Below are 27501 nucleotides of genomic sequence, written 5' to 3'. Positions count from 1 at the left end.
ATTTGAATCTTTGCGCCATTGTTTGCAGCATCGAAATAATACCATCTCATGCATATGCATTCCCGAATAGAATATGTGTGACTGCTGCTGCCAGCCAGTGTTGTAAATATAGCTTTTTTATAGCTACATTTTGTTCTTTCCAAAGGTCGGCAGCATGAAACAAGTTAAATTGTAAACTGATTTAGTCAATTTATGCCCACTCAATGGCAAGTGCTGCCAATTTGAGCTCAGAAAGCTAATTCAGCTATTTTTAGCTATTTTCCACAATGACTTTTGCTGCTTTTTTGAAGCGGCAGTTGGCAACACTGCTCCCAGCAAGTGGATGGCTATGGTTATTTTATGCTTCTACACAGAGAGAGAGAGAGAGATTGAGAGAGAGGGAAAGCGTTAGACAGAATGCAGGACAATCAAATGTGATGTCACAGTATGCCAGGAAATAAAAGCGTTTTATTTAATATGCATATGCATAGTGATTTCATTATTACCAAAGTGCTTGCCATTAATTTATCAGAACCGCAAATAAGATAAAGAAAACTTAATTTGAACGCAGTTTTTAGCACGGGTAAATTGTAGTTAACTCCAAATAAAATTTTAGAGAACCATCCAAATTGATTCACTCAAAAATATGTGACCTGCTTTCGGGCTGTCGTTGAAAATGTGTCTATTTAAGCCTCAAAATTTGTTGCATAAATTTAGGCATTCTATCTAAAAGGAATATTTTGTGATTTTTGGATTATACATATATCCAATCAGATAGGCAACTGTGTTCGGTACGAATCTTAGACTGCGCGTCATCATAACTTAAAACTCAAGCAAGCAAAAAGGCTTCATAACTTGCAACTATATAGTATAACAAATCTTGACAGTTCACACAGCTGATCAGCTCTGCAAAGGTAAGTTATTATGAGAACTATTCCCAATAAGACATAAGGCAATGGTATAACATTTATATATTAATTGCCTGAGAAATATTTATAGAATTTAAATAGATCAATAATATATATGTATCCTGATTGTATCCCATAAATACCGAAAATCTCCCAACCGTGAAAATGTGCAAGCTTTTTTCAAATAGCAAACATTATCGTTACGCAAGTGCCTCAATTTTTTTTTATGTTTTTGGAAAATATTTGGAACCAAAATAAAAGCACTTATCTAGCCCGCTAGTTATTTAAGTAGCTAATTGTTGTCAGCCTCAGAGCAACAACAAGGCACCTGATGTCCTGTGCTATCCACTCATTTTATTTATGACGTTTTTCGTCCTAATGGTTGTCGAGTCGGTTTTCGAGATGGTCCCGAGTTGTTGCCTGGTCTCGTCCGTTCAAGCATTGCTCTATTGGTTTTCCCCTTCGATGCGTGCTAAAAGTGTTTTTCTTTTTGGCAGTTTGAGAGCGAGCGGGTCTTGCGCGAAACCTGCAGAAACCTGAGTAAACAGCAGCAGCAGCAGGAGCAGCAGCAACAGGGCCAATAAAAACAACAACAACCACAACACCAAGAACAACAATGACAGGCACTTAAAAACTGGCGCTTTGAACTCGACGGTGTTGGTCGTTGTGCGTGTTTTTGTTGCCAATGTTATTGCTATGCTGGCAGGCACTACTTTTGTCTGAGGTTGTTTTCTAAGGTGGTGCGGTGGGGTTGTGGATGTGGATTTATTTTAGCTTTCCATATAGTTTCAAGGTTATGCTCAGTGAGCGTGCATCCCCTCAACTGCCTTTGAAGTGGTCAACCGAAAGCCGTCGACCTGCCAATCTATTTAAAATTGAATTTACATTTGAATGAAATACAAAAGTGTACAACGCATTCAACCACCGCAAAGGCTAAAATATACTTGATACATTATGTGGTTGGCCAATAAGTTTCACTATAATAATCGCATTCGTCTTCCAAAATTTCCTTCGAGATTTCAAGAAATATAGAGAACTCCTTTCCGTGTGTTTCTCAGATACGTTCAAAGCATTCTGACCACTATGAAAAGGTTGGGTCTGGAATGGTATTATATCTTCGTCATGCCGAAGATAGCCCTTCTTTCTCGTTTAAGCTTTCTGTCCGATATTTTATTTAATAAATCTATTTCTAGTCTCAAGCCATTCAGAATCTCAAGAATATCTCAGCAATTTTTCAATTTAAAGTTAATTAAGTTATACCGCTTTTTAGCAGGCGTATTCACTGTTGCAGCCGCTGTGAGACAAATTATGCACTTCTGAGTTGCCGTTCATGAAAAAGATTACAACAACAGCTGGCTTTTGGTCAGCAGCTGCTGCCTCGAAAATTTAAGGGCCGCCAGGAAAATGCTGCAACTAGTGTAAAATATTTGCAATTTAATTAAACGAAATTAAACAATCTTGCCAGCATTTGTGCAAACATGTGTGGCAATTGTGCTTGTAATCTAAATTTGCAAGTTTACCATCTAAGAAAAAGAAGAAAGAGAAGAAGTTGCTGCATCTACCTTTAGGACTCTTGCTGCTTGGTCGCAACTCCGACCAGATGCAAGTTTTTGGATTCGTTGCTGTTGCTGTTGCTGCAGCTTTTGTGGCAAGTTTCTGTGAATACGTCTGCCTGGCGGCAGCAGCACAAAGGACCAAAGGAGCACAGTAACAGTTGCATGTCCTGCAAAATTCAAACAAAACTGGGAAGGAAGCAATAAATGCAGAGTAAAGTTTTGTTTCTAATGACGTTGATAAAGGCACAGAAAAAAAAAATAAAATGAGAAGAGAAGTCAAAATAAATGAAACTATAAATCGATATTCCATATATACGTGTGCATATGTATACAGATGAGTTGTATATACATAGATGTGTTTATATTTGCATTTAATATTCGCATTGTTGCAATGCTCGCAAAAACTTTTTTAATGAATTTATTTTCTTGGTGCTATTAAAACAAGCAACATTTTCTTGTTTCGTTTTTCCTTTGCCCCATTTAATTTACGGCGTACACCAAATGGCACAGTAGTAGAAGAAGAATAAGAAACATAAACATGCAACTAAATGGGCGCTCAGCCAGCAAACATGCTGAAAAATTTACAACAAATGTTAAATCCACTGCTTTGGCTCCAGAGCTGCGTCGCCAGGTGTGGCCATAATTGGAATGAACGCGCTTTTTGGCCAAAGCGGGCGCTTGCAGGTGAAGCGACAACTCATGCATCAGGTCGTCCCAATTGAATTACAATGAACTACAACAAATAATCGAGCGATACGAGCCAAACATTTCATAATCAATTAGAGCTAATGAGGCAATTTTCTAATGGCCAGCAAATCAGCAAGCAATATGCTAATGACCGTCGACCCACAATAAAATTCAATTTAAATGCCTTATTACATAATTTGATCCTTATCTTGGCAGACGAGACTCTATGCATATTAATTATCATTCAAAACTGAATCAGAAACTGCAACAGCAGCAGGAACTGGAAAAGCGCCAACCCTCGGGAATCTGAATTGAGATTGATTTATGTTAATGCACTTGATGAATAACCATTTGAGGCACATGGGTAAAAATGCTAAAGAAGTACTCTATAACATTTTTACATATACAAAAATATATACTTATATGAACATATTTATATATTTATAAAAATTTGTCCTGAGGTTCTGTTTGGGGATCTACAAACAGTCCAAAGAGCTACGAAGCTGAAGTGAGTACAGAAACTCCTGTTGAGTAGAAAGTGAGCACCAAGAGGAGGCTTTGGAAAATTAGCATCAATATTCAGTTTTTAGCTTTGCTTTTATTCGGCCCCATTTCATCATTATTCATTTGTCGTGGGCGACAGCGGCCTTTTTCTTCTGATACTATAAATACTAATTATTCATCACATCTGTTTCTGAAGAATAATTCAACAGATTAATCCCTTATCAACAATATTATCTCATGTTAAATCATTTTCAATTGTCGATAATTTTGTACAATAACAATATTCTCAGTATGTTCATATTTATATTAATTTGTATGCTGCGGCCCACCGCAGATTCAAATTGCGAATTCAGAGAGTACAATATTTATATAAATTGGAATACCTGTCGGTGGCTTTCTGTTTACAAACTGATAATTTGACACGCAAATAATATTAAAGTGTCACATTCACGTGTTGTCGTTCAATTAATTTATAATAAATAAATAAGTAAAAGTTGCGATGGAAAATATGAAGCATTCATAATTTCGCTTGTCACTTTTTGTTAAAATCATTTACTCTCGCACACACACATCCGCGCAAGTACGAATACATCCTGACATCACACATTTAATTAATTTAATATGCATTTTTTTTAATAACATTAATAACGTTAATTTTCTGATTGGGCCACTTTTCATTAGCACACTATAATTGATGAAGCAAAAAAATGGTGATAGATCCGTTTTAAGGGTACGTTGTAAAGGGCTACCGGGCAATATGCATATACTGTATGAATATATTTAACGTTTGAATAACTGAAAAGATATATTTGTGAAAATATATATGAGGTTATAGTTTTCTTTGTGACGAAGACGTTCTTGCTTCGCTGAAATATACCTGGAATACCGTCTGTAACATAACGTCTGGAACGCCAAAACATCCTAACTTTTAGAAAAACCCTTTTACCGATGTCACTGATATCATGTTCCTAAAAACAAATTTGTTGGGACAATTATTTTCTTATATTAAGAATAATATTTCTGATTAAAAGAATTGGCCGTATAATCAATGGCGAATTTCTAAGGTCAACAGTTTTTATGGTAACTGGTTAATGCAATTTAAATTAAATGCTAAATTAAGTTGTAAGCCATTTTAAATTTTAATTCAAATTTGAACGCAAGCAGTTATAATTCCCAGCTAGGATATCATTCATATATATACAATATATTCGATATATGCATATCACCCGAAATACTTACATTCAGTTGCTTATCCATGTTTTTATATATCTAAGCAATTGAATACGTTTCGACTAATTCAACTAATTGCCTGGATATAAGGATATAAAAGAGGATTTACAAAACAAGGCAGGGACAACTAATATGCTGTCAGTTGCCTGTTTCAACCTGCTGCCTGCCCCATGCAGGCAGAGGACAGGCCACATCATCTGCCTATGTCATGCCCAGGGCACACAGCGAAACATTTTGTCATCTTCGTGTAAACGTCAAATGCCAAGCGAAGTCGCATGCCAAACAAAGCAAATCGTGTGTGTGGGTGTATGTGTGTAGATGTGTGTGCGTGTGTCGTACCCCGTGTCAAGCAATTTACAAGTCAAAGACACGGCAAGGCAAGTTTCTGACAGGACAAACAGCAGGATGCCCCGAATGCCAGTAAAGCTGGGCGGTTATCGTTGGCGTTGGCGGCAAGTAAAAGGTGGCGCTGCATGCCTGCATCGTCTTCATTCCTTTCAATTTCAATTCCAAGATTTCATCACTGTTGGCTTAATTAATACCAAAGATGTTTAGATGTTGAGCAGCAGCGTGTCAGCACACTTGAATTTGACATAAGAAAAAGTTGTTGAGAATTCGAGTTAAGCTAGTTTTATCGTTCGCAGAATCAGAGCAGCTACAATTAGCTGCCACACAGCTACTATTGTATGAGTCTTAAATATATTTGCTTAAAGCTCTAACAAAATATTCGGCACGTTGCGTTAGCCAATTGCGATTTATTTCACGCATATTGAACGCTTCCTGTAGATGCTCCTCGAATTTACTTTGGCCCTTCAATTGTTGCCTCAACTGATGCTCCTCAAGTTCGGTGTACGAATTGCCAATTATTGTTAAGAGCAACATTTTAATTTCCTTGCTGCTGAATTTGTTACTGCAATATAGAGTTAAAAATTAAACTAGTTCCTTATCAAGCTGAATAAGCACCTACTTGAGTATTTTGGCATGCTTCAGAATATGGTCTGTGGTCTCCGGTGCCACATGTTGACGGCGCAGTGCTGAAGTAACGGCTTGTATATAATACCTATATGTGGATTTATCCGTTGCCCGCAGTAAATAGTCCAAAAACGATTGCAACTGGCTAAAATCAGGACTGCAGCCAAGTTCTGTTGCCCAGGCGTCCTTTGTTGCAACAGCAGTCAAGTTTTGAAAGCGTTCCCTCAGAAAATGAAACAGCATCTCGTTGCCCTGTTCAATGCTCGTACAATACATAATATCTCTATAATTAACAGGCACCTCCGTGCCGTACTCAGTTCCTTCGGTATATCGCACGGCCTGACTGACGCAGTCGTCCACGCCGTAGCGGCAGGCCTGATTATACGCCAAACGATATAGAGCAATAGATGGACTCGACTTGGTTCTTAGCTCCACTGAGTTTATTTGGGGACAGCGGCCATAAAGTGGTGCAACAAGCTTTCTCATGAAGAGCTGCAATGGAAAGGCTAGTAAAAACCAGATTTCATATATTTAAATTAGAGCCCTGCATCGGTTAATTAATTTCCATCAAAGTGGGATACTCGATCAAGTTAACCGTAAATCGACGATTATCTTCGATTATTTAAAATGCGTTTTAGTTGATCCGGTGCAGGACTCTAAGTCCTTATGATTCCTTAAATAGCTCACCCTAAATTTGATCGCCATCTCGTCGCGCAGCAGGGCACCAAGCTTGTTAAGCACTTCAAAGGCTGTGTTCCAGGGCAAAAGTTCGCGCTCCCGCGGCAGATACTCCAGCAGTCTGAATGCCAGCTCATAACTCTGACGCTTTGTCGACGCCAGTGCCAAAAGATCATCCACCAGCTGTGCTCGATTAAGTACATGAATATCGCCAAAGTGTTCGTAGGAATTTAGGGTGTCGATGATCATGCGCCAATTGCGCTCATCATAGTTGACACGGTAGATGGAGTTCACTTGTGGATTCAACACTGTAACTGTACGGTTTTCTCAGCACCGGGACATTCCAGCCAAAACTGTGGTTGTGTTTGCTCAAAATCTCCATGCAGTTGGTTCACAAACGTGAGCGGAATCCACCAGCAACTCTCGTCTTTTTTATCTTCATCAACAGTTGCTAGCATAAATCGGGTTTGATTAACCCGGACAAAACCTGCTGTATAGTTCCTAATCACGCTCACAAGCGGATAACCCTTTTGCAGTGTCCAAGAGTCCATGACAGTGGACAGAGATATGGCAGCAGCCGAGGTGCCCTTGACAGCCGCAGCCTCCTGCATCGCCTGCCAGAGATCAGACTGAGCAACACTGTCATAAGCATGCCGAACCACATAGTTGCGTATGCCTGTAAAAAAAACATCGTTGCCTAGCAACATGTGCAGCATGCTCATCGTCAGGGATCCTTTTTTGTAAACATACGGAGTGAACTGTTCCAAAATACTTTTCGAATCGTTCACAATGCGTGAAATTGCAATTGTGTCGTTAAACATGTCCTGATAAAAGAATAGGGCCAAATCATTTGCAATTCTGCGCTCAAAACTGCCCCATTCAGGCATCAGAGCTTTCAGAGTCAAGTAGCCGAGGTATGTGGAAGGTCCCTCCTTAAGCCAAAGATCGTTCCGCCATTTAATGGCTACCAAATTACCAAACCATTGGTGTGCATATTCATGTGCCATTGTGCTTGCCTTATTCTCTTTTGTCTGCTGCATTTCCACCTCATCGTTGTGCACAAAATGGCTCTGCTTGAACGTGATCAGACCCCAGTTCTCCATGGCACTGAATTTGTGTGTTGGCATTGCCAGCTGATCAACCTTATGCAATGGAAACGTATACTCCAAAAGTCTCTCCAAATAACTCAGCGCTTTTGGTGCGAATTCCACCCCGAAGCTGCTTTCCTCAACGACCTTCGGTTGCATCCAGCTGCGAAAGGTGACTTTATGAGCAGTGTCACTTGGCCGGGCTGGTACGCTAGTTAAATTGTGCACGGCATAGGCCACCAGGTAGGTGGACGTACTTAAAAGAGGTTCATGTTCGCACGAGACATAGTCTTTAAGCGTGTCACTAGAATAAGAAGTGGTTTACCTAAACAAACACCTTCTGGAATCAACTAATAACAAAAACTTACTGTACTACACATTTGCTCACTGGTGTATTGCTTAGTCCTGTGTAATTTTTATGATAGCCCAGTGTAACCCTGAACGTTGCCCTCAAATGCGACTCATCGAAGCACGGAAATGCAGTCCGGGCATAAGTTGGTGAGAATTGTGTTGCTGCCAAGTAACTGTAAGCAAAAGCAAAACATTAGACGCCAGTCATTTGTTTATAAAGCTGCAAACTCACTGTGTTTGCTTCGTCACTGAATCATTAAAGGAGCTCCAGTAGTAGCCCATATCATTTGCATTCAACATACTCTTGAAGGGCATGATCAGCCGGTAGTGCTCATTGAGCTGTAGTTTCTCAGCGAGATGCATTATGTAAAATTCACACTTTTCATTTACCTCAATGTTTGAGATGCTGTAATTGCTGCCGTTTAGCGATGCCAAACTAATGTTTGCTGCATCTATAGTCAAATTCTTGGCATGCAGCGTAATATTCCTTGTCTCTTGCAGTATTTGAAAATCGATTTTACGCGACCCTCGAATCGCAGATCGTCAGGCCCAGTCAAATGGGTCAGTATACGGAGATCATAGTGTTGGGGCTTGAGAGCCGTGGGTAATCGATAGGCATTATAGCTAGATAGCACTCCAGTGGCTAGCAAGAGGCTTACCAAGTAGTATGTCAACCGTCGCATGCTGTGTTAATGAAAAAAAGAGGAGCCCCTAAGCCTTTAACTTTGGAAGGGAAGAAATACCTTAGCACTCGTCTCACAAATTGAAAAAATTTTTGGATTAACTCCTTCTTGAAAAACCTCAGCAATCTTCACATCACATTTTGTGATCCTTACCCTAAAAACTCCGAGAGATCTAGATTAGGCCAGAAAGGAGATCATCGCTAATATGCCAACTAAGCCTAAGCTTTTCGTTTCTAATTACAAAAACGATTTGGCCACATATGTAACTATTTTCATTGCACTTATCGGGCTTAATTTAAGGCTAATTAGTTTTATTTTCAGATGCAAATAATAATCATTAAAGTTTTGGTGATCATTTTTATATCCTTGCGGAGGGTATTATAATTTTGCCTCGAAATGTGGAACGCATAGAAGGAAACATCTGTAACCCCATAAATTATATATATTCTTGATCAGTATTAACAGCCGAGTCGATATAACCATGGGTGTCTGTTCGTCTGACTGTTTCTATGCGAACTGGTCTCTCAGTTTTAAGCTATCGTCATGAAACTTTGCAGAAGTCCCTATTTCTGTTGCACGCAGTACATATGTCAGAACCGGCTGAATCAGATCACTATATCATAAAGCTGCCATAGAAACGATCGGTCGAAAATGAGGTTCTTAAGTACGGGCAAAGCATTCTGAGCGTTATGAAATGGTTGGCAAAGGTATTAAATCTTCATCGTGCCGAAGATAACCCTTTTTTCTCGTTGTTCCTTTTTAAGTCATTATTTAAACTCTTTCGTTCCTACAATGAGCTCGATTGAAAACAGAACAGAAAAAACTGCATACAAGGTTATTCGTACTTAAAGAGTCATACTTGAAATACTGGATTCAAGTATTATCAGTGTTAAGGTGCTTTTATGACTGGTTCTAGACGCTGAAAGGACGAAGTTCTTTATTTTCTCCGCTCTGTGTGGATAAACATGGTTTAACAAGGTAACATTGAGGGATGTGAGTCAAATTTTTTATTTGTTTTCTGTCACATTTCGGCCTTTATAATTATTTAATATTTTTTCTGTAAATAAAATGTTTAAGCCAGTGCGCTCCCTTTCGGCGCATTATTTCTTTCCAAATCGAACAAAATGTTGCTTTTACATTAAATATTCGGTACGCTCACTGCCCCAAAATCGAGCACTAAGTTACCTGGGTCAGCGTCAACAAGGTTGGAAAACGGCGCTGATGCTTTGGCTCAGCGGTCTGCGTTCGCGCTATTGCATGTGGAAATTGCGGCGTCTGCTCGGCCGTGAGTTTGATGAGTACGAATTTTTGGTGGGCGCTAGACAGGCGGCCACCATAATGATCGAGGCGGTGCATCAAGCGAACTGGAGCCGCATACGCAGCTGTTGCACAGATCAGGGCGCCTGCGCCATTTACGGGCTTACACATAGCCAACGGAAGATGCAATATACGAATCTGGTGCGGTTTGAGAGCCATCATCTGTGCCAAGTAGCGCCCATTTCCGTGCAGCGGCAGTGCGAAGATGGACGCAACTATGTCTATGCGGACATTGTTTTTATCGGATTGCGTGATATGCGTGACTTTGCCACCTATGGTGAGCAGCAGCAGATGTTGCAGCAAATTAAAGAGGTACTGCAGAAATCACAGATACCAGAGCAAATTGCACCAACACATCGACGCGTTGTGTTGGGTGAGTTTCTATTGACGCTGCGCAAGGAGCTAACCAAATCTGACGCAGATTTACAGGGCTGGTTGGTCGACTTTTATAAGGTGTATGGATTTAAGCTCGTCAACTACAGTCCCGTAACGTTGCAGTATCGTGTAATTGAGTTCCTAAAACCAGTTTAAAAGCAAATCCAAAAATTGAATTCCATAAATGCTCACCTGCAGCCACTATCAAACTGTTCGCTCAGTTTATCAATTTGTCAAGCTCGCTACGTGCGCGCTTAATGATCGTGTCAAGCATCCAAATTAACTAACAGATATCTCTATAATATACACACGCGTCCGTTCACCTGTGCACACCGATGTTAACTGAATGCAGCATACCACAAACAGCTCTATTTATAGTTCTTGAACCTTCCCCCAATAAGTGTATAGTATATACGATATGTATACAAATAGAAGGTTCTTGTAATTGTATATACTTATTATACTAAATTTATAATTTGACTTCAATCGTCTCTTTTCTCTTCTCAATTCTCATATTTTACTAACGATTAAATCGAGAGTCTTAAATTAATTTCCATAATATACAGAGGCTTAAATATTTATTTTTTCATAATTTTTAAGATTAACAAATTAATATAAAGGATGTAAGCATGTTCTAATTGAATCTGCTTAAGGGGCACATATTCTTGTAATAAATTTATTTAGGGCAAATGTAATTTAATGAAGTTAATTGGTTCAAATGTAGATTAACACAGTCTTGATAGAGACACACAAAAAGTTCTTAGTTCGAGATGAAATTTAAACAAAAAATTCATCACAAGTAAATTGTATATATGTGTGATTAAACCTATTTAGTAGTCATGGCGTTCTCTCAGCCCTTCAAGTATGCCCTTAGCTCAGCATTACATTCCATTTAAACCTTTCGGCATACCCTTCACAGTCTCATTTGGCCAGCAGGACCTGCATTAACTGTTGCATTACTCTGGCCTTTGCACGCACGTTATTTTGCCATTTTGCAATCTGGGCAATGCTTTGGGCTCTGGTGAAAAATAAACTATTCTCACACTTCTCGCATGAAATCACGCCGTGTCGCTTTCGAAAGGCACATAAAAAATGGAGGGCTTAATTAAAAGGCAAAAATGTGCTGCGATTTTCCGCTTTTTTAACGCCAAGTGCAACAACTCCTTTCCCTTTACCCTTCACCCCAGCACCATAGCCAGGGCCTGGGCCAGTGCCAGAAAACGGACGCGAGACAGGGAGAAATGGACAACATTTGCAAAAAGAAAACACTACTTAGTGGCGACTTTTTATTTGCTCTTGTGTTCCTTGGCAGCAGACAGCAGCCAGTTCAAATGTGCCACGTCTCTGGCTCATATGTCTTCTTTGGACGAAGGTTTCTCATTTTGTGCCCTTCTCTTTTTTGGTAATGAAACATTTTTTGTTAATTAAAGCAACGCGAGAAATGAAAAACTCTCAAGAGCTCATTAAAACTGGAAGTCAATGTTTCAAGAATCATGATATTTGCGCTGGTAAGTGCTTCTGTTGATATATATGAGGACTTTGCAAATGTGACGTCATAAGCTTGGGGACTTCGGTTTCTGGGCGTCGGACTATCAAGCGAGAAGTTGATGATTCAACTCCAGCAGCAATTGCTTTTTTTGTGTTTGATTATTGGGAGTAAAGAATAATATTTAAAAATTATTTATTGATCTAGAATATATATGAATAGATAAATATAGAAAAATACATTGAAGATTACATCTACGGCCGCAGTTAATGTGACTTATTTTTAATTTGTTCCTTAATTTTGTAGCCTTGCCCACATTACAATTAAATTCAACTGCAGTACGGCGATGCACAATACTGCCCACACTTTACAGGTAATTGCTATTCATCAGTTTGCACACTAATAAATATGTATGTGCCTTTATGGTGCCGCGTTGGAAATACAGAACAAGCCGAATGGAGGGAATCCATCACAATTTACAGCGCAAACGGACCAAAGTTGGCAATAAAATTTAATTTATATCCTGTGAAAACGCTGCTGCTGGTTGTTGGGTTAGCTCCCGGACAAGGCAAACGCGTTCAAGTGTTTGCAAAACATTTAATTCCATTTTCGATTGCTGTGGAATGCAAACCGCTAAAGGGAGGAGAAGATGAGGTGCGCACAGGATACGCCACATAGGCCACACGCTGGCTATAGCCAGGGGTTGGCTTAAGAGTATGGGCAAGAATGCAATTGCAAATTCCCGACAAATTTGAAATTTGAATTGGCAAAACTACCTGACAGAACAGATGGACAGACAGGCAGACAGACGCATATTCAAACTGGCAGCAGCACTAGACGCTAGCCTAGTGTCATTTGTAAGCATTGTCCAGCATCCACTCGAACAGCATTTGTTTGGGTTGCGAAACGGGGGAATCCCCGCAGCTGCAACTGCTGCTGCTCCTAGCAGCTGGGCAAATCGGGGCAATCGAAGTGCCTTAAAGTGCTCCATGGCTGCCACATAAATAAATGTTTGCACATTTACTTTACCTTCTCTACCCTGTACTGTGTGCTAGCCACTGGTGTTGGGTTTGTTGCCTCTGGCTTTGATTCGTTGCGCTTCCTGTTCCCAGCACGTTCATAACTCAACTCTGGCCGGGCATTGCGGGAGGTGGTGGGTGGTTGGGTCTCCATGTAGCCGGGCCCTTTATTTGCTTGTAATTTGAAGCTGACTGTGCAGCAATCTCGATACAAATCCTCAACAGCTCAAAAGGCAACTTGAACTGCACTGCAATGCAGTTAAAATGCTCGGAATTCCTCCAGAGTATCATTGCCATAACTTTGTATATTGTAATGGCAATGCGATTGACCGAATCTGCCACAAGAATACTAACATATATCACATGGATATGCCGAGACGCCCACACCAGCAAATGGTAGCCAACTGCTGCCACTCACTAATTTCCCAATCAAGTACTGCAACAACTCTGCAGTCTGTCGGTCCATCGGTTGATGACGATTAGCGCCCGACAATGCCAAAAGCAAAGCCAATTCGAGTCAAGCTCACGTTTCCAAAACGCACATTGACGGTGATTACCCATAAAACGGAGTATCTAAAGATGAGTAATAAGTAACGGCAAAACATCACTTATGGATAATTTATTGATAAATCGATATCTATGCTGAAATCCACACTCAATACTTAACTATTTCCACTGTTCCAAGCAGATATCTCTTGGTAATGAGTTCTATTCCACGTTTTGTAATTGAAGCTTTCCTTCCAACGCATTTTTTAAACATGCCGATTTTCATTTCACTATTCTCAATAATGCATCTAAGCGAAGCGTTTCATGCCAATCTTCTTAATATAATTATCATAAAAATAAGTAAAAGTTCTCTTGATTTAAACCATTTTTCAAATGATTTTTTTGTAATATACCTTGAAGGTTTTCATTTCACCATTGCCAATCCATTTTAGCAGCGTTTTATTCCACCTTTCCTAATAGTTGAAATAGATATAAGACTTGATACAGCGATCGTTTTTAGTTAAAACTCTAGAGTGCCGCAAGCACCACAACGTTATATTATTTGTGCTCTCTGAGACTGGAATGGGTGGGAATTCGGCTTGCTTTTCTAGCTGACAATGCTTTGACTCTGTCTCCCATTTTTTAGGGCAGTTAGCAAAATGTCACGTAGCAAATGTGACAGCGTGGTCAACATAATGAATGGTTAGCCGTCCGGAAAGAAGCAGCGAAAAGTGCAGCATGACGCAGGTGCATGTGTTTTGTCCTTACTGTGTATGTGTGTGTGTAAGTGAGTGAGCTTTGCACTAGTATAACACATGCACTTTGGGAGTTCATGTCTGTGGCATTGATTGCCTTGGCGGCGATTGCAATAACCCAACTTCATGTGAAAGGGCAAAAGCGCGCCCAAATGTCACGACATTACACAGCGGGGCATCGGTTCCTGGCAACGGCCCCAAAAATGTGTCCATGCACGTGACACTTCAGTGCAATTTGCAATTTGATTTTCTTCATCCTCCACCGCCATGTCGACCGGTCGGCCGGCAACAAAGTTCCAGTTGTTGGCTGCATAAGTTCATGGATCCAATTGATTCCAACATCGTCGGCGCTCTGCTTATATATATATATGTGTGTGTGTGTGTACGTGTGTGTAGGTGGCAAGCGAAGCGAGTGTGTTGGGTGTATTGGATGTGTGTGTGCTGTCAGTGTCTCCACTGCATTGGCGTCTTTACATTGTTACACTTGACCAATTCGAATTGCAATTACACACCTGAGTGTCGCCCCCTTCGCTCGCTCCTTTCGACGCACCTGAGCTCTTGTGTGCTGCAATTGCTGAACAACGATTTGTGTTGGCTTTTCGTTGTTTGCCAATTTTAAGTTGACTTCAACGCTGCCCAAGAAACAAGAAGCCTTGCTTTAGTCTGCAGTGCCCGACTAGCACATACTCTAAGCCCTTCATGTAATTTTTTTGGATCACAATAGTTTGTATAATCTAAAACGCAAAAATATGAAATATTTTAATCTCTAGATATACGACATATACGAGTACTTACATGCCAAATTTGGTATATCTAACTCCTCTATTTATCGAGCTATGCCGAAAAAACCATATGTCAAATTCAATATTTATCCATATAATGAAAACGAGCAGAAATATTGAAAAAAATAATAATAAAATCCGGCTAATGGTATGGGGCATAAATTTCAAATTTTACGCGTTCACAAAAATCTGGCTAGATTTACTCAATCGTCGTCCTGATCGAGAATAAATACATTTTATGTGGCCAGAGATACTTTGTCTGTCTGTTACACACATTCGCAAAAAATGTTATACCCTATTTAGCCATTTTCACTGTGTTCAGGGTAAAATAAAAGCTGAAAGAAGCTGTTTAGCTGGGAGCTGCGATTGCGAGTCCCTTAGTTACATATCTATGCTCTAATAGACTAATGAAAAGTCCGAATTGTTTCTTAAGGGCATTGGATAATTACAAGTGGCTGTCATCATTCGACGTTTACCCACTCGAATTGAACTACGTATCTAATAAACTTTATTGGGATTTGTGTGCTTGTGCTTAAAAATCGCACCCGTAATTGATTGAAATGAAGCGTTTGTAACCGGATCGGATATAGGCCAATCCTCATCTGTCTGTTTGCTTGTGGTTCATTTGCCTACTGCCACATTTTGCTGAACTTCAATGGAGCTAACAAACACGGCTAAGTGCTTATTCTACTCACATGTTCAATGGCATCCTTCCGGCCTCAAACACTCGTGTCGTTCTCCACGTCCCAAGCCATCTCGTTGCCCAATCAAAGGACAATTTCATTCAGTTAATTAACGTCATGATTATTGGCATGGCTTGACATTAACGACAAATCAGATGATAAAACAGACGAGCACTTTAACTACATGTTGAAAATGGCCAAATAAAGCCAGAAAATAGTTGAAAATGTAAATGAAAATGTAGTTTAAAATGTAACTTAGATTTTTAAGTTTCTAATTACTTAAACTTTATTTTTTTTTATTGTTTCTTTCCTTGTTAATTATTGTGCATTCGTTTTTGTGCACTTTTCTAGTGTTTCTTGTGGTATATTTGATTTCTAGAAATGGCAACTAATTTGTAAGTAATCAATAATCAAATACCATTAGCATGCCATATATATATGCCCGAATCATGCCACACAGCCTCACATTGATTGCCAAGCGGGATTTTACGACGGTCGCCAGCGGCAGTTCCGTTGTCCACAACCTCCTGAAACCCATCGGGTTCGAGCTTAAGACGGCTCAGGCGCTGATCACTAAAACGCGACAGGAACGCATGCGTGAGCTTTATGCACAGGAATTTGTACAGGAACGCTTGGAGGTGAAACGGCTAAATCGGAATATGAAATCCAAAACCTATCGATATCGCTGCACGCCCCTGGGCATGATGTTGATTTTACCATAGATAGTTGCAACAAATTGTTTTTCAGTTAGGCAACAGGCAGCACTTTTAAGTGTTAGTTGGGCGAAAAAGCACTCACTTCAAAATGCTGCCTGTTAAATTAACTGAAATATGCATGAATAAGTGTAATTTGAATATTAACTTTTCGCATTGCTTGAATGCCTCCAAATGTCTGCACAAAATATTTATTTTATGCGGTCAACTGTCTGCAGTATAATAAATTGATTTTGTCAGCTTTGTTTACGGTCATTAATCTATTTTATTCAGCCCCAAAGATGCCACGCCCTTAGCAGAGTTTTCTGTTTATTGTTTAATGAATGAATGAGAAATTTCAATGGGGGCGTTTCTTGTGCGGCGAATCCTTTAAGTGTGTGAGCCTTACTTTTCTAGCTGTGTTTGCCTTTCTTTTTATACCCTTGTAGAGGATATTATGAATTGGTCATGAAATATGGCATAGGAGGAAATATTTCCGACTCCATTAGGTATATTTATTCATGCTTATCATGAAACTCTACATAAGTGCCTGCCGATTGCAATTTGGATCGGATCACTATATCGTGTATCTGGCATAGGAATGATGTTCTTGTATGAAGAACATTTTGGTTTATTATGGTATCTTAAACAAACCTAACATAGTTAAACTCTACTGCACATAAAAACAAAATCTTAACAAGATCTACTTCTACATCATAATGTATTAAAGGAAGAATCGGTTTGTTTTTGAAGATATCTTCATCGATGCAATTTCCAGCTTCTTCATTTCCATTTCACAAGGGTATTTTATCTTCGACCGGCCGAAAATAGGCAAGTTTTTTTGTTTTATGTTTTTATTTTCATCGTGCATCTTGCAAATTCACTTTGTTTGTTGTTCTGATCCTCCCACACACTCAGACACACACACAGAGATAACAACACAAATACAAATTGATTATCATGGCCCTACAGCACAAAGGCCTTTGTTTTTTGTGGTGCCAATAAAAACGCCACTTGTAATATTAATTGAATGCTAAAGCTTAACTTTAGGCGAGTGCCAGACACAGTGTCCATGTCTCAAACCTTTTATTTAGAGCGGGTTGGGCGCCACTTCATCATCATTTGTCATTGTCTATGTTGGCAGGAGGTTAACGGAGTGTGATTCCCCTTACCAGCATTTGCATGTTCAATAGGTAGATGTGATAAGGCTTAGAATGGACGATGCCTGTTTGGTAGCCTCAATGCGCTCAGATGCACTTCCGTTTTACTTTTGAACGCCTCCATTTGCGCCCCGGTGCTCGGCTGCTCTGCTCTTTGCCGTGTGCAGTCAGCGATGTGCTAATCAAATTATAAATTATTCCCATCGAAAAAGTCGTTCATTGCAGAGGCAAGCCAACCCAAGTCAAGCCAAGCCACCAAGCTGACATTGTCATCATCAGCAGGACCATGGAGATGCCATCATAACTCTGATTCGATGGCGCGCACAAAAAAAAAAGAAGAAAGAATGAAAACCGAGCCGTGCCTGCAATCATATTTTCCCTCTCACCCAATGGCGCTTTCCTATTTAGGCGCTATAATGGGAAAACGCCAACGGATGGCAACACAACTGGGTCGCGGCTCCATTTGCAATTGCTGCCCTTTGCAAGTTTTTGTGCAAAGTTTGTGCGTGTAATTGAGCGGGCGTTGGGAACTGGAGCTGGTTGCTGGGTGGCGGGTGAAAGAGCATACGGATGCAGGTGTTGGAGTGTGGCCCACAAGGGGCACATTAAACAATGCATTCCTTTAATTAACAATTTACATTTGCCGGTTTTTATGCTGCCCACGTATGTGTGCACGTCTGCGTGCATGTGTGTGTGTGTGTGTGTGTGTACAGGACTTTTGTTTCAGTTAATTGACGTTTGCATTGGCACTGTTGTTATACCCTTGCAAAAGGATACCATAACCTTAAACACAAGATTCGTCAAGCCGTCATAACAGACTCATTAGGTGACCATTTATACGATACCATTTAGCTACGCTAAGTAAACGTATTTATGCTTAGGGCAAGTCACAAACGAAGTGTTTTCTATTAAATGTTACATTAATATGCCAAAATTAAGATAACTTACCGTTTTATGCACTAGTCCAGACGTTCTCAGACTTATTTCGTCTACAGCCAGTTTTAGGAATCAATTTTTTTCGAACATAACTTAACTACATCTTAAATTTACAATTGCTTCTGGTAAACGACAGTCGTGTACATATGTTCGACACCTTAAAAACCTGCACGTGATAATCATATAATGAATATTTTTTTGGTTTTCCCTAATTTTGTAATGATACACAGTCTGTCGTATGTTCATAATTGTTATACAAGCATGCGAAATACAACAATTTTTTAATTCTGTACTGCATTTGGAATTCATTTCTTTAAATGTGAAATCCATTAACAGAAATCTTTTGGCATTTGGCTTACCTCTTACGATTCTGTTTTTTGCTAGTCTCTTTGCATTTGGCATGGCATTCAGTTTGTGTTCCATTTTGAAAGGGAAAAACTGCAATCACCTTTGTGATTGTGCTTTGCTTTTCAGCTTTATCGCAATTCCATTCAACAGTTTTCGCTTTGTGCACTAAAAGTATTAAATTTCTTCAAATGCTATACTGAAATAATCCAAGCAGTTACGTCTAAGACGGAATATTCCAACAGCTGCAGCCAGATGCGGTCGGCCATTCAAGAGGGATTCCCCTCATTTTATTTCATTGGTCAGCGCTGAAGCTTCGCCCTCTCGCACTCATCTAAGCCAAAATGGGAATGCTTTTAATGGTTTTGCAACCATTTCTTATCATTATCAAGGCGAACGTTTAACTTTGAACGACTTTTGTATTGTGTATTCATGTTGTTGTTATTGTTGTTGTGCAAAGTGTATGCGCTCCATTGTTCCGATTGCATCCAGAACTATTATTTTGTACCTTTGTGTACTTTGGCGCATTTTCGACAACTCCCATTTGTTGATTTAGTGAGCTTATTTAAGCGTATATATAAATATATATAAATATATATATTCGTATATAAAATTATTATCGATTATTATTTTTGTTGTTTTGAGTTTTTTTCCACTATTGAAATTCTACAGCATACCTCAAGACTTAAATTCATTGATTAATAAATATATAATAATGGTATGAACATAAGCCTTTTTCCATTGAGTAATAATCAGACATTGAAGGTTTTGGATCAAAAGCTCTTTTTCAAAATACTTCACTCAAGCACAACATCCAGCAGCTACTACTGCCGTTGCCCAAAAAATCAAAGACAACTTCTGAATATTTTCCATAAGAACCAACAACAACCATAACCAAAACAAACGACTCGACAATGAAACAAGTAAGCGGTTCTAGTCGGGAGCTCCTGACTAGGGGATGCCCTGAACCCTCTTCTTCCAACATCAAATGCATATATATATTATATTTTAGAAGCTATATGTCAAGTTTGGTGACTCTAGCTCCTATTATTTACCAAAATTGCCCAAAAAACAGTATATCGATATCGATTTTCATCGATTGCTTGGAAACGGAGTAAGTTATCGATTATCGGAAAACAAACTCGATCTGCGCGGGAACTAGGAGCATCTACATCTAAAATTTCAAGTCTCTAGCTCTTATAGGTTCAGAGATCCTTGCGTTCATACATACTGACGGACGGACGGACAGACAGACGGACATGGCTAGATCGACTCGACTATTGGTCAAGAATATATATACTTTATGGGGTCGGAGATGCTTCCTTCTACCTGTAACATACATTTGGATTTTGCACAAATACAATATACCCTTATACCCATTTTTAATGGGTTCAGGGTATAAAAATATTGCAACATTATGTTGCGCATGGGACGTCACATACTAAGGCTTTTTGTGTGCGATCGTTGCGTACAGTAAATTTATACCTATTTAAATAAATTCATTATTTTAAAAGACTCTATTAATAAATTATCTAAATCTAATAAAGATAGTAATATATTCTAAACATCACAAGAAATAAAATCCTATGAAATATGACGCCATAGTTTTTGATGCTAACGCGTCGTGTACGTAACTTTGTACTTTTTTTTGCAACAATCTACATAGTGTTGTTGTTGTTTTTGCGCGCTGCCTTGTAGGAACGACAGAGAACCCCGCAACAAACACATTGGCATTATAAATATAAATAACGTGCGTCAAATTAGCGGCGGTGACTTAGCGTCGAATTTTGGTACTTGTTATCGGAAAACTATCGGTCACTTTCAAATGCATTTATTTATGTTTTTAAGCACGAAACCAAATAAATTTAAATGCAGAATTGCCAAAAATTAAATTATTTACTATCTACATTCATTTATTTTTGAATTTTAATTTTTAATATGGGTAAACAAAGGGGTTGAAAAGTTAGGTTTTCGCCATTCTTTAAATATCTTACTTCAGGGATAATGGCCCCGAAAACCGCATATACACGATTGAAGTCTATAGTTTCAGCTATCCAATAGTGAAAAAATTATAAAAATCGATCAGCACGTTTTTAAGATATTTGTACTACAGTGCAGCAACCTCGTTGCTAGCCCCATACAAAATGACCGTAAAAAATCACCCTTGCACTTGAACCCTAATAACTTTTCTCAGGGATAATGGCCCTCAATGCACGTTATACCAACTTGAAGATACATGTTTAAGGAAGCTTTACGCATTAATTCTACGCAAATCGATCAGCCAGTTTTTTAGAAAAATGGCAAAATGTAAGCACACCTCATGTTGTTCATTCAAAATGCCTATCGAGCTACTAGCTCCAACGGGAACCGAACCACTGCTCGGAATCAGTGTTGAACAATGTTATAAAGTATTGGGCGGGAACAAATTAATTCAAAATACTTGTATATGACAGAGAAATGCAGTAATATATAAAATAATTGTCATTTTACAATAAAACATTATCTTTGGTAAAATAGACTGCTGCAAAAGACGACACCTATGCATTTAAGTATTAATGCACGTATAATAACGAAAAGGTGGCAATATTTCAACCTATATTATTCTATTTCTCCGATAATGGCCCCAAATGCACGGTAGTTTAACATATAGATCGCGAATTATCAATCATTTTGCCTTTTACATCAAGAAAATCGTCCAGCCAGTTTTAGAGAAATTCGCATTTTTCTATTTTTCTTATTATACCCTCTGTTATGCAAAAAAAACTAGCTGGCTAGAAAAAACTAGAAAAATGCGAATTTCTCTAAAACTGGCTGGACGATTTTCTTGATGTAAAAAGCAAAATGATTGATAATTCGCGATCTATATGTTAAACTACCGTGCATTTGGGGCCATTATCGGAGAAATAGAATAATATAGGTTGAAATATTGCCACCTTTTCGTTATTATACGTGCATTAATACTTAAATGCATAGGTGTCGTCTTTTGCAGCAGTCTATTTTACCAAAGATAATGTTTTATTGTAAAATGACAATTATTTTATATATTACTGCATTTCTCTGTCATATACAAGTATTTTGAATTAATTTGTTCCCGCCCAATACTTTATAACATTGTTCAACACTGATTCCGAGCAGTGGTTCGGTTCCCGTTGGAGCTAGTAGCTCGATAGGCATTTTGAATGAACAACATGAGGTGTGCTTACATTTTGCCATTTTTCTAAAAAACTGGCTGATCGATTTGCGTAGAATTAATGCGTAAAGCTTCCTTAAACATGTATCTTCAAGTTGGTATAACGTGCATTGAGGGCCATTATCCCTGAGAAAAGTTATTAGGGTTCAAGTGCAAGGGTGATTTTTTACGGTCATTTTGTATGGGGCTAGCAACGAGGTTGCTGCACTGTAGTACAAATATCTTAAAAACGTGCTGATCGATTTTTATAATTTTTTCACTATTGGATAGCTGAAACTATAGACTTCAATCGTGTATATGCGGTTTTCGGGGCCATTATCCCTGAAGTAAGATATTTAAAGAATGGCGAAAACCTAACTTTTCAACCCCTTTGTTTACCCATATTAAAAATTAAAATTCAAAAATAAATGAATGTAGATAGTAAATAATTTAATTTTTTGCAATTCTGCATTTAAATTTATTTGGTTTCGTGCTTAAAAACATAAATAAATGCATTTGAAAGTGACCGATAGTTTTCCGATAACAAGTACCAAAATTCGACGCTAAGTCACCGCCGCTAATTTGACGCACGTATATAAATATGTATTACTTATTGTTATTATCGATTATTTTATTATTATTATCGATAATAATATTAGTAAAATAGTTTTTTCCACTATTGAGATTCGACAGCGGACCTCAAAACTTAAAGTCGAGCAAATTGTTACTTTAAACATTCCCAAAATCTTTACTCACTGTACCTACACCATCGACAAGGCTGTTCCCATCTCAACGATCCTCTTTCGAATTACCAGCTCTAATTTGTGACGCTACCTATATACACACATATGTGTGTGTGTGTGTGTGAGTGTGTGTGTGTTGTGTGCATGTAAGTCTCTCTCTCTCTCTCTCTCTCTCTCTCTCTCTCTCTCTCTCTCTCTCTCTCTCTCTCTCTCTCTCTCTCTCTCTCTCTCTCTCTCTCTCTCTCTCTCTCTCTCTCTCTCTCTCTCTCTCTCTCTCTATCTCTCTCTATACACAACACATCCAAACATAAGTAGGAACAAAAGCCTATTTCCAATATACATACATATAATTTAAAGTTTGCATTGCAATTTGCTCAGTATCAAAGCCAGATAGTCCAGCGAACAGATCGGACGTAAGCGTTGAGGCGGCACTTTGTGAATAAACAAAAATAAAATAAACATATTTTTAGTGGCTGAAATTCAAGTAATTTTATACACTGACATGTATGTATGTCCATACAGAACAAAGCGCGCTTACTAGGCAGAAAACTTTAATGATATAATTTTCAGCACTTAGAAATCAACATCGAAATGCGACTCCATTTTAGCATAGGGATGCTGTTTTTGATTTTACTATTTGAGATGATGTCTGTCAAGAGAGTGGCCAGCTCTAATGTAATTGACATAATCAAACTAATCGACGAGGTGCCGAGCATCCTACTTAAGGCCTGGGATCTTATAGAATATCTGCCCTTGGGCAGCAGCAATGATATACCGCTAATGAATGAAAATCAACGTCAAATAATGAGCTCCATTGAACAGGTCAACAATCAGATAAGTAATTTCGAGGAAAAACAGGCGGAATATTTTACCATGACAATTGAGACGCTGAAACGTGAATTTCACGCCGAGTCTGAGCTAACCCACAAGATGACCTATGTGGGCGATATAACCAGAAGCATTCTACAACGCTATCGGGATATGATTGACTATGATAAATACAAGGAGAATGTGAATCCCTATACATTGCGTAACTTTGCCGAGTGGACGGTTGAACCGGGACCCAGCTCTATTGGCTACTTACTGGAGATGCTGCATACTTACATTTACGGTGAAGCCGAAAATAATGCCACCCAATCGCTGTTCGCTAAGCTGGTGTCCAGCTATGAATCAGACGTGGAGCAATTATGCGCCTCAAATCGATCACCACAGCAATTCGCATATGATATGTACACGAAGGCAGTGCTAATTGAGATTAAGGGCTACATCATGCTGGAATTCTCATGGATGGTCTTAAGTGACTTTGGATTGGGTAATTTTACCCAGGAGATGTTGCTAATGCGTAGCAAATACCAGCAACGCATGCAGCACTCTCAGCAGGTTCTACGGCAGGTGTTGACGTACACTGGACGCATCTATTGGCGCTGTGATCCCAAGCCGCGAGAGCATGTGCTAGGCAAGACATACGACGAGATCACACGCTTAATGCAGGGCTACGTAGAGAATGAGATAAACCTTAATACTGAGTCGAATTGCTTCCAATCCTGCGAGGATTACCAGGACGTGCGCGTCACCGGTTGCCAGAAAGACAAATTCTGTAATGATCAGCCAAAATGTGCCGGACGCGTGCACAGCTGTCGCTTCATTGACTCCGACTGTGACGTTTGCCAATCCTACGAAAACAGTTCGCGTCGCTACGAGTTTATACACTATGACAATGGTCGCTTGCTGAACATTGATGAAGACGGCATCCAGAACTTGGTGTGCTCACGCGGCTCTAATCGGGTGAAGTCCTGGCCGTTTTATCTCGTCTGGCGTTGTGACTATTGTTTCTGTCTGTGTGACGAGCCGGGACCGCAGTCCGATCGCTTCTTTAGCTTGCGCGATACACTCTCCGATTTTCACCAGAATAAGATTGTCACTGGAGCGCGATTTATAAAGGATCAACGTATCTTCCATTTGCAGTTGCAGCAAGGCGAACTGTTGCCAGGTGGTTTAATTAATCAGTCCTTACTGGATTGGATACCACTGGAGTCTTTTGATGTCAACCACGTGGACATACGGAACGGCTTTGACTATCATGAGCTCACCTTTGGGAGCCGTTCGCTGGATTTGGATGAGATAACCGCGAAAAATGACTCCCTTGTGGTTACGGGCGCCCGTTTTCGTGTCATCGACAAGCATCTCAATTTGGAGGTGCGCTTTAGCCTTTTCAACTTTACCACAGGACGTCTACTGAATCCGGAGGTAAACAGCTTTTGGCTGGGCAACAATGCGGATAAACCACGCCAGAAGCTCCTACTGAAGAACCCTAATAAGCCGACCAAAACAACAGTTAAATCTGTACCATTATCGAAAAATAATCAATTTATGGAATTTATAAGCAGCAGCATGGACATGGATGCCGCACAGAGCACCGTACCCTTTATCGATATACAGGACGTTGTGACCAATCCAGCAATGCCAATTGCTGGCCTTGGCATCTATCATAAGGGAAATAAAGGTTTCGGTGGCTTCTTTGCGCCGAAGATTGTTACATTCAATTTGTTGCAGAAGCTCATGCAGCCACAAACTTAATCGGAAAATGTTATTTTTCCTAATTGTATTAATCGATCACATATAATTTGATAAATAAATGCAAATCAACACAATTAGCATTTTATTAAATCAAAATTTCCCCTATCCCTTGCTTTAAAAAATGCATCAACCATTGAAAAGTAATGGCAATGCTGCGTTGCCGCGATGATTTCATACGATATTTTACTTCAGAAATAATCGATAAAAGCTTAGCAGCACTTAGATTATGCTCTAAAAACATTTGCTGAAAGTAGCCAGAATTAAGGCAAATTGCTGCAGACTGTAAAACAAAAGACTTGTATTGAAAAATAATTTTCAGCTAGTGTCATTGCAGTGAGAACTTACTTGTCAAACTGAAGCCGGGTCACATTGAAGTTGTTAAAGCACATGTTGAAGCCCTTGTTACTGTGCCGAGGTTTACTGCAACCGCACTTACCACATTTCATCTCAATTGCAAAAAGATCGGGCATCGATTTGCAAGCAACAGCCTTACGACGCACATTCTGCTCCAATATGGACTCTAATATTGCTCTGGATGCAGCCAAGAAGCTAGCGGCACGCGCTGCCGTTGACCAGTGGGTGACCGAAGAGACCAAAGTGGTGGGCATTGGCAGCGGTTCGACCATAGTATTTGTCATGGATCGCATTGCGGAACGCGTGTGGAAAGAGGGCGCCCTCTCCGACATGATTTGTGTGCCATCATCGTTTCAGGCGCGTAAGCTGATACTTGATCATAATCTAACATTGGGCGATTTGGATCGCAACTGCCGGATCGACGTATATATTGATGGCGCCGACGAGGTCGACAGCGGTATGGTGCTTATTAAAGGCGGCGGAGGTTGCCTCATGCAGGAAAAGATTGTTGCCTCGTGCGCGAAGAGTGTAATAATCATTGCGGACTACACTAAGAAATCTCTGCGCCTAGGCGAGCAATGGTGCAAAGGAATACCTATTGAGGTCGCCCCCATGGCCTATGTCCCAATCAAGCTGAAAATCGAGGAGCTCTTCGGGGGCGAGGCGCAGCTGCGCATTGCCTTGAAAAAGGCCGGCCCAATTGTCACCGACAATGGCAACTTTCTGCTGGACTGGAGATTTGTTGCCAAACGCGAATACAATTGGCACGAGGTAAATCTGGCAATATCCATGATACCAGGTGTCTTGGAGACTGGTCTGTTTGTGGACATGGCAAACAAATGTTACTTTGGCATGGCAGATGGCACTGTCAAGGTGCAGACCAGATAGATCTCATTTGGAATAGCAGTTTGCATAATGCAATTCACATGTTCATATTAATACTTCTACACTTTGTTAAAGGGGTATATTACAAAATAAATAACTAAAGGATCTTGAGTTCCTTTACAAGGAACTATGCCAATCGATTCTCAAGATCTTTGGTGTCTGCCTAAAATGATTTCTTGCTGCGACCCGGCAGCAACGTCTCCTTAATATAGTTAAAAAACGAGAGCAATCCAAGCTTCTTGTTGCGCGAAAAGTAGTTGCTGACCACATCGGGATTACTGCTGCCCAAACGTCGCTCATTGGTGCTAATCGTTGTGGGCAGCACATTGTCGTTGGCGCTGAGTGAGACGAAGAGTGCAAAGGGAACCATCCACAAGCAGACAGTAAAATAGGCGAGTACCTTTAAAAAAAAATAGTCGTTTGCTTAAAAGTACAAGTTGCTGCTAGATCTCTAGACGCTTACCTGTGTAAAAGGAACATAGACGCTGGTAAAATACTGAAATGCGAGCACATGATTAATCACCAGCATCGCCAACGAGCCAATAAAAGACACCGAAAGCAATTGGATGAATGGGAAATTAGTCATTATACTGAAATGAAAAGCCTGTGCCGCTAGACCACACGACATCATGGTCCACGAAAAGTCCTCAAAGAAAATAAGCATTATATATACGATAATTGTGAAACTTATCATAAATAGAATAAAACGTCGTGCTGGCGTTGTGTACTCCTCCGCCAATTCAGCCAGATAGTAAAGTCCGGCGACTGGAAATAGGCGTGTGTTAGGGTGCACGTAATCAGATTCTGATAACATACCTATAGAGAGTGTCATGAAGGTGATCTGTATAGCTAATGATATCCAACTGAGTATAAATAGAAAACCCATAATTTTTTAAATATCAATAAGGTGAGTTGATGAGGTGCCAAAACAAAACAATGACGCGACGCATCAATAACGTTAACGATAAGCGGCGATTTCCGACAGCGTTGCCACCCAGTCAATGGGATGGTTTAATTCACTTGCTCAATAAGTAGTTCCTAACTTGTGCCAATGGCTTCTTCAAAGACATAAAATTAAATTTATACAATGGCAATTACTTT

At 39.7% G+C, this 27501-nt stretch overlaps 5 protein-coding genes across 6 annotated transcripts; 3 read left to right on the top strand and 2 right to left on the bottom strand.

Annotated features, from left to right (window-relative positions):
- Positions 1-5557: 5557 nt before the first annotated feature.
- Positions 5558-8348, bottom strand: LOC115766519 (aminopeptidase Ey). The gene is made up of 6 exons (XM_030710485.1): positions 8186-8348; positions 7971-8126; positions 6936-7906; positions 6524-6840; positions 5832-6328; positions 5558-5774 (listed from the first exon to the last, which is right to left on the bottom strand). The coding sequence occupies exons 1-6, from the start codon at positions 8314-8316 to the stop codon at positions 5558-5560; spliced, it is 2289 nt and encodes a 762-aa protein (XP_030566345.1). The 5' UTR covers positions 8317-8348.
- Positions 8349-9663: 1315 nt separating this feature from the next.
- On the top strand, positions 9664-10866 carry LOC115766615. Its single transcript, XM_030710606.1, has 2 exons — positions 9664-10326; positions 10383-10866. The coding sequence occupies exons 1-2, from the start codon at positions 9705-9707 to the stop codon at positions 10403-10405; spliced, it is 645 nt and encodes a 214-aa protein (XP_030566466.1). The 5' UTR covers positions 9664-9704; the 3' UTR covers positions 10406-10866.
- A 12112-nt stretch (positions 10867-22978) lies between these two features.
- Positions 22979-25216, top strand: LOC115766612. 2 transcript variants are annotated; one of them, XM_030710603.1, is made up of 2 exons: positions 22979-23088; positions 23162-25216. In XM_030710603.1, the coding sequence occupies exon 2, from the start codon at positions 23176-23178 to the stop codon at positions 25159-25161; it is 1986 nt and encodes a 661-aa protein (XP_030566463.1). In that variant the 5' UTR covers positions 22979-23088; positions 23162-23175; the 3' UTR covers positions 25162-25216. The 2 variants fall into 2 exon arrangements, with proteins under 2 accessions (XP_030566463.1, XP_030566462.1); XM_030710602.1 differs by having other exon boundaries at positions 23155-25216.
- Positions 25217-25463: 247 nt separating this feature from the next.
- Positions 25464-26494, top strand: LOC115766576 (ribose-5-phosphate isomerase). Its single transcript, XM_030710561.1, has one exon. The coding sequence runs from the start codon at positions 25549-25551 to the stop codon at positions 26401-26403; it is 855 nt and encodes a 284-aa protein (XP_030566421.1). The 5' UTR covers positions 25464-25548; the 3' UTR covers positions 26404-26494.
- Positions 26482-27348, bottom strand: LOC115766577 (protein TEX261). The gene is made up of 3 exons (XM_030710562.1): positions 27217-27348; positions 26864-27165; positions 26482-26800 (listed from the first exon to the last, which is right to left on the bottom strand). Exons 1-3 carry the CDS (start codon positions 27284-27286, stop codon positions 26564-26566), a joined length of 609 nt encoding a protein of 202 aa, XP_030566422.1. The 5' UTR covers positions 27287-27348; the 3' UTR covers positions 26482-26563.
- Positions 27349-27501: the final 153 nt, after the last annotated feature.

Source organism: Drosophila novamexicana, unplaced genomic scaffold, assembly GCF_003285875.2.
Source record: "Drosophila novamexicana strain 15010-1031.04,08,12 unplaced genomic scaffold, DnovRS2.1 tig00001209-arrow-arrow-pilon, whole genome shotgun sequence".
Classification (NCBI taxonomy): domain Eukaryota; kingdom Metazoa; phylum Arthropoda; class Insecta; order Diptera; family Drosophilidae; genus Drosophila; species Drosophila novamexicana.
The sequence above is the reverse complement of the archived record's forward strand: the minus strand, read 5'-3'. Positions and strand labels throughout refer to the sequence as shown.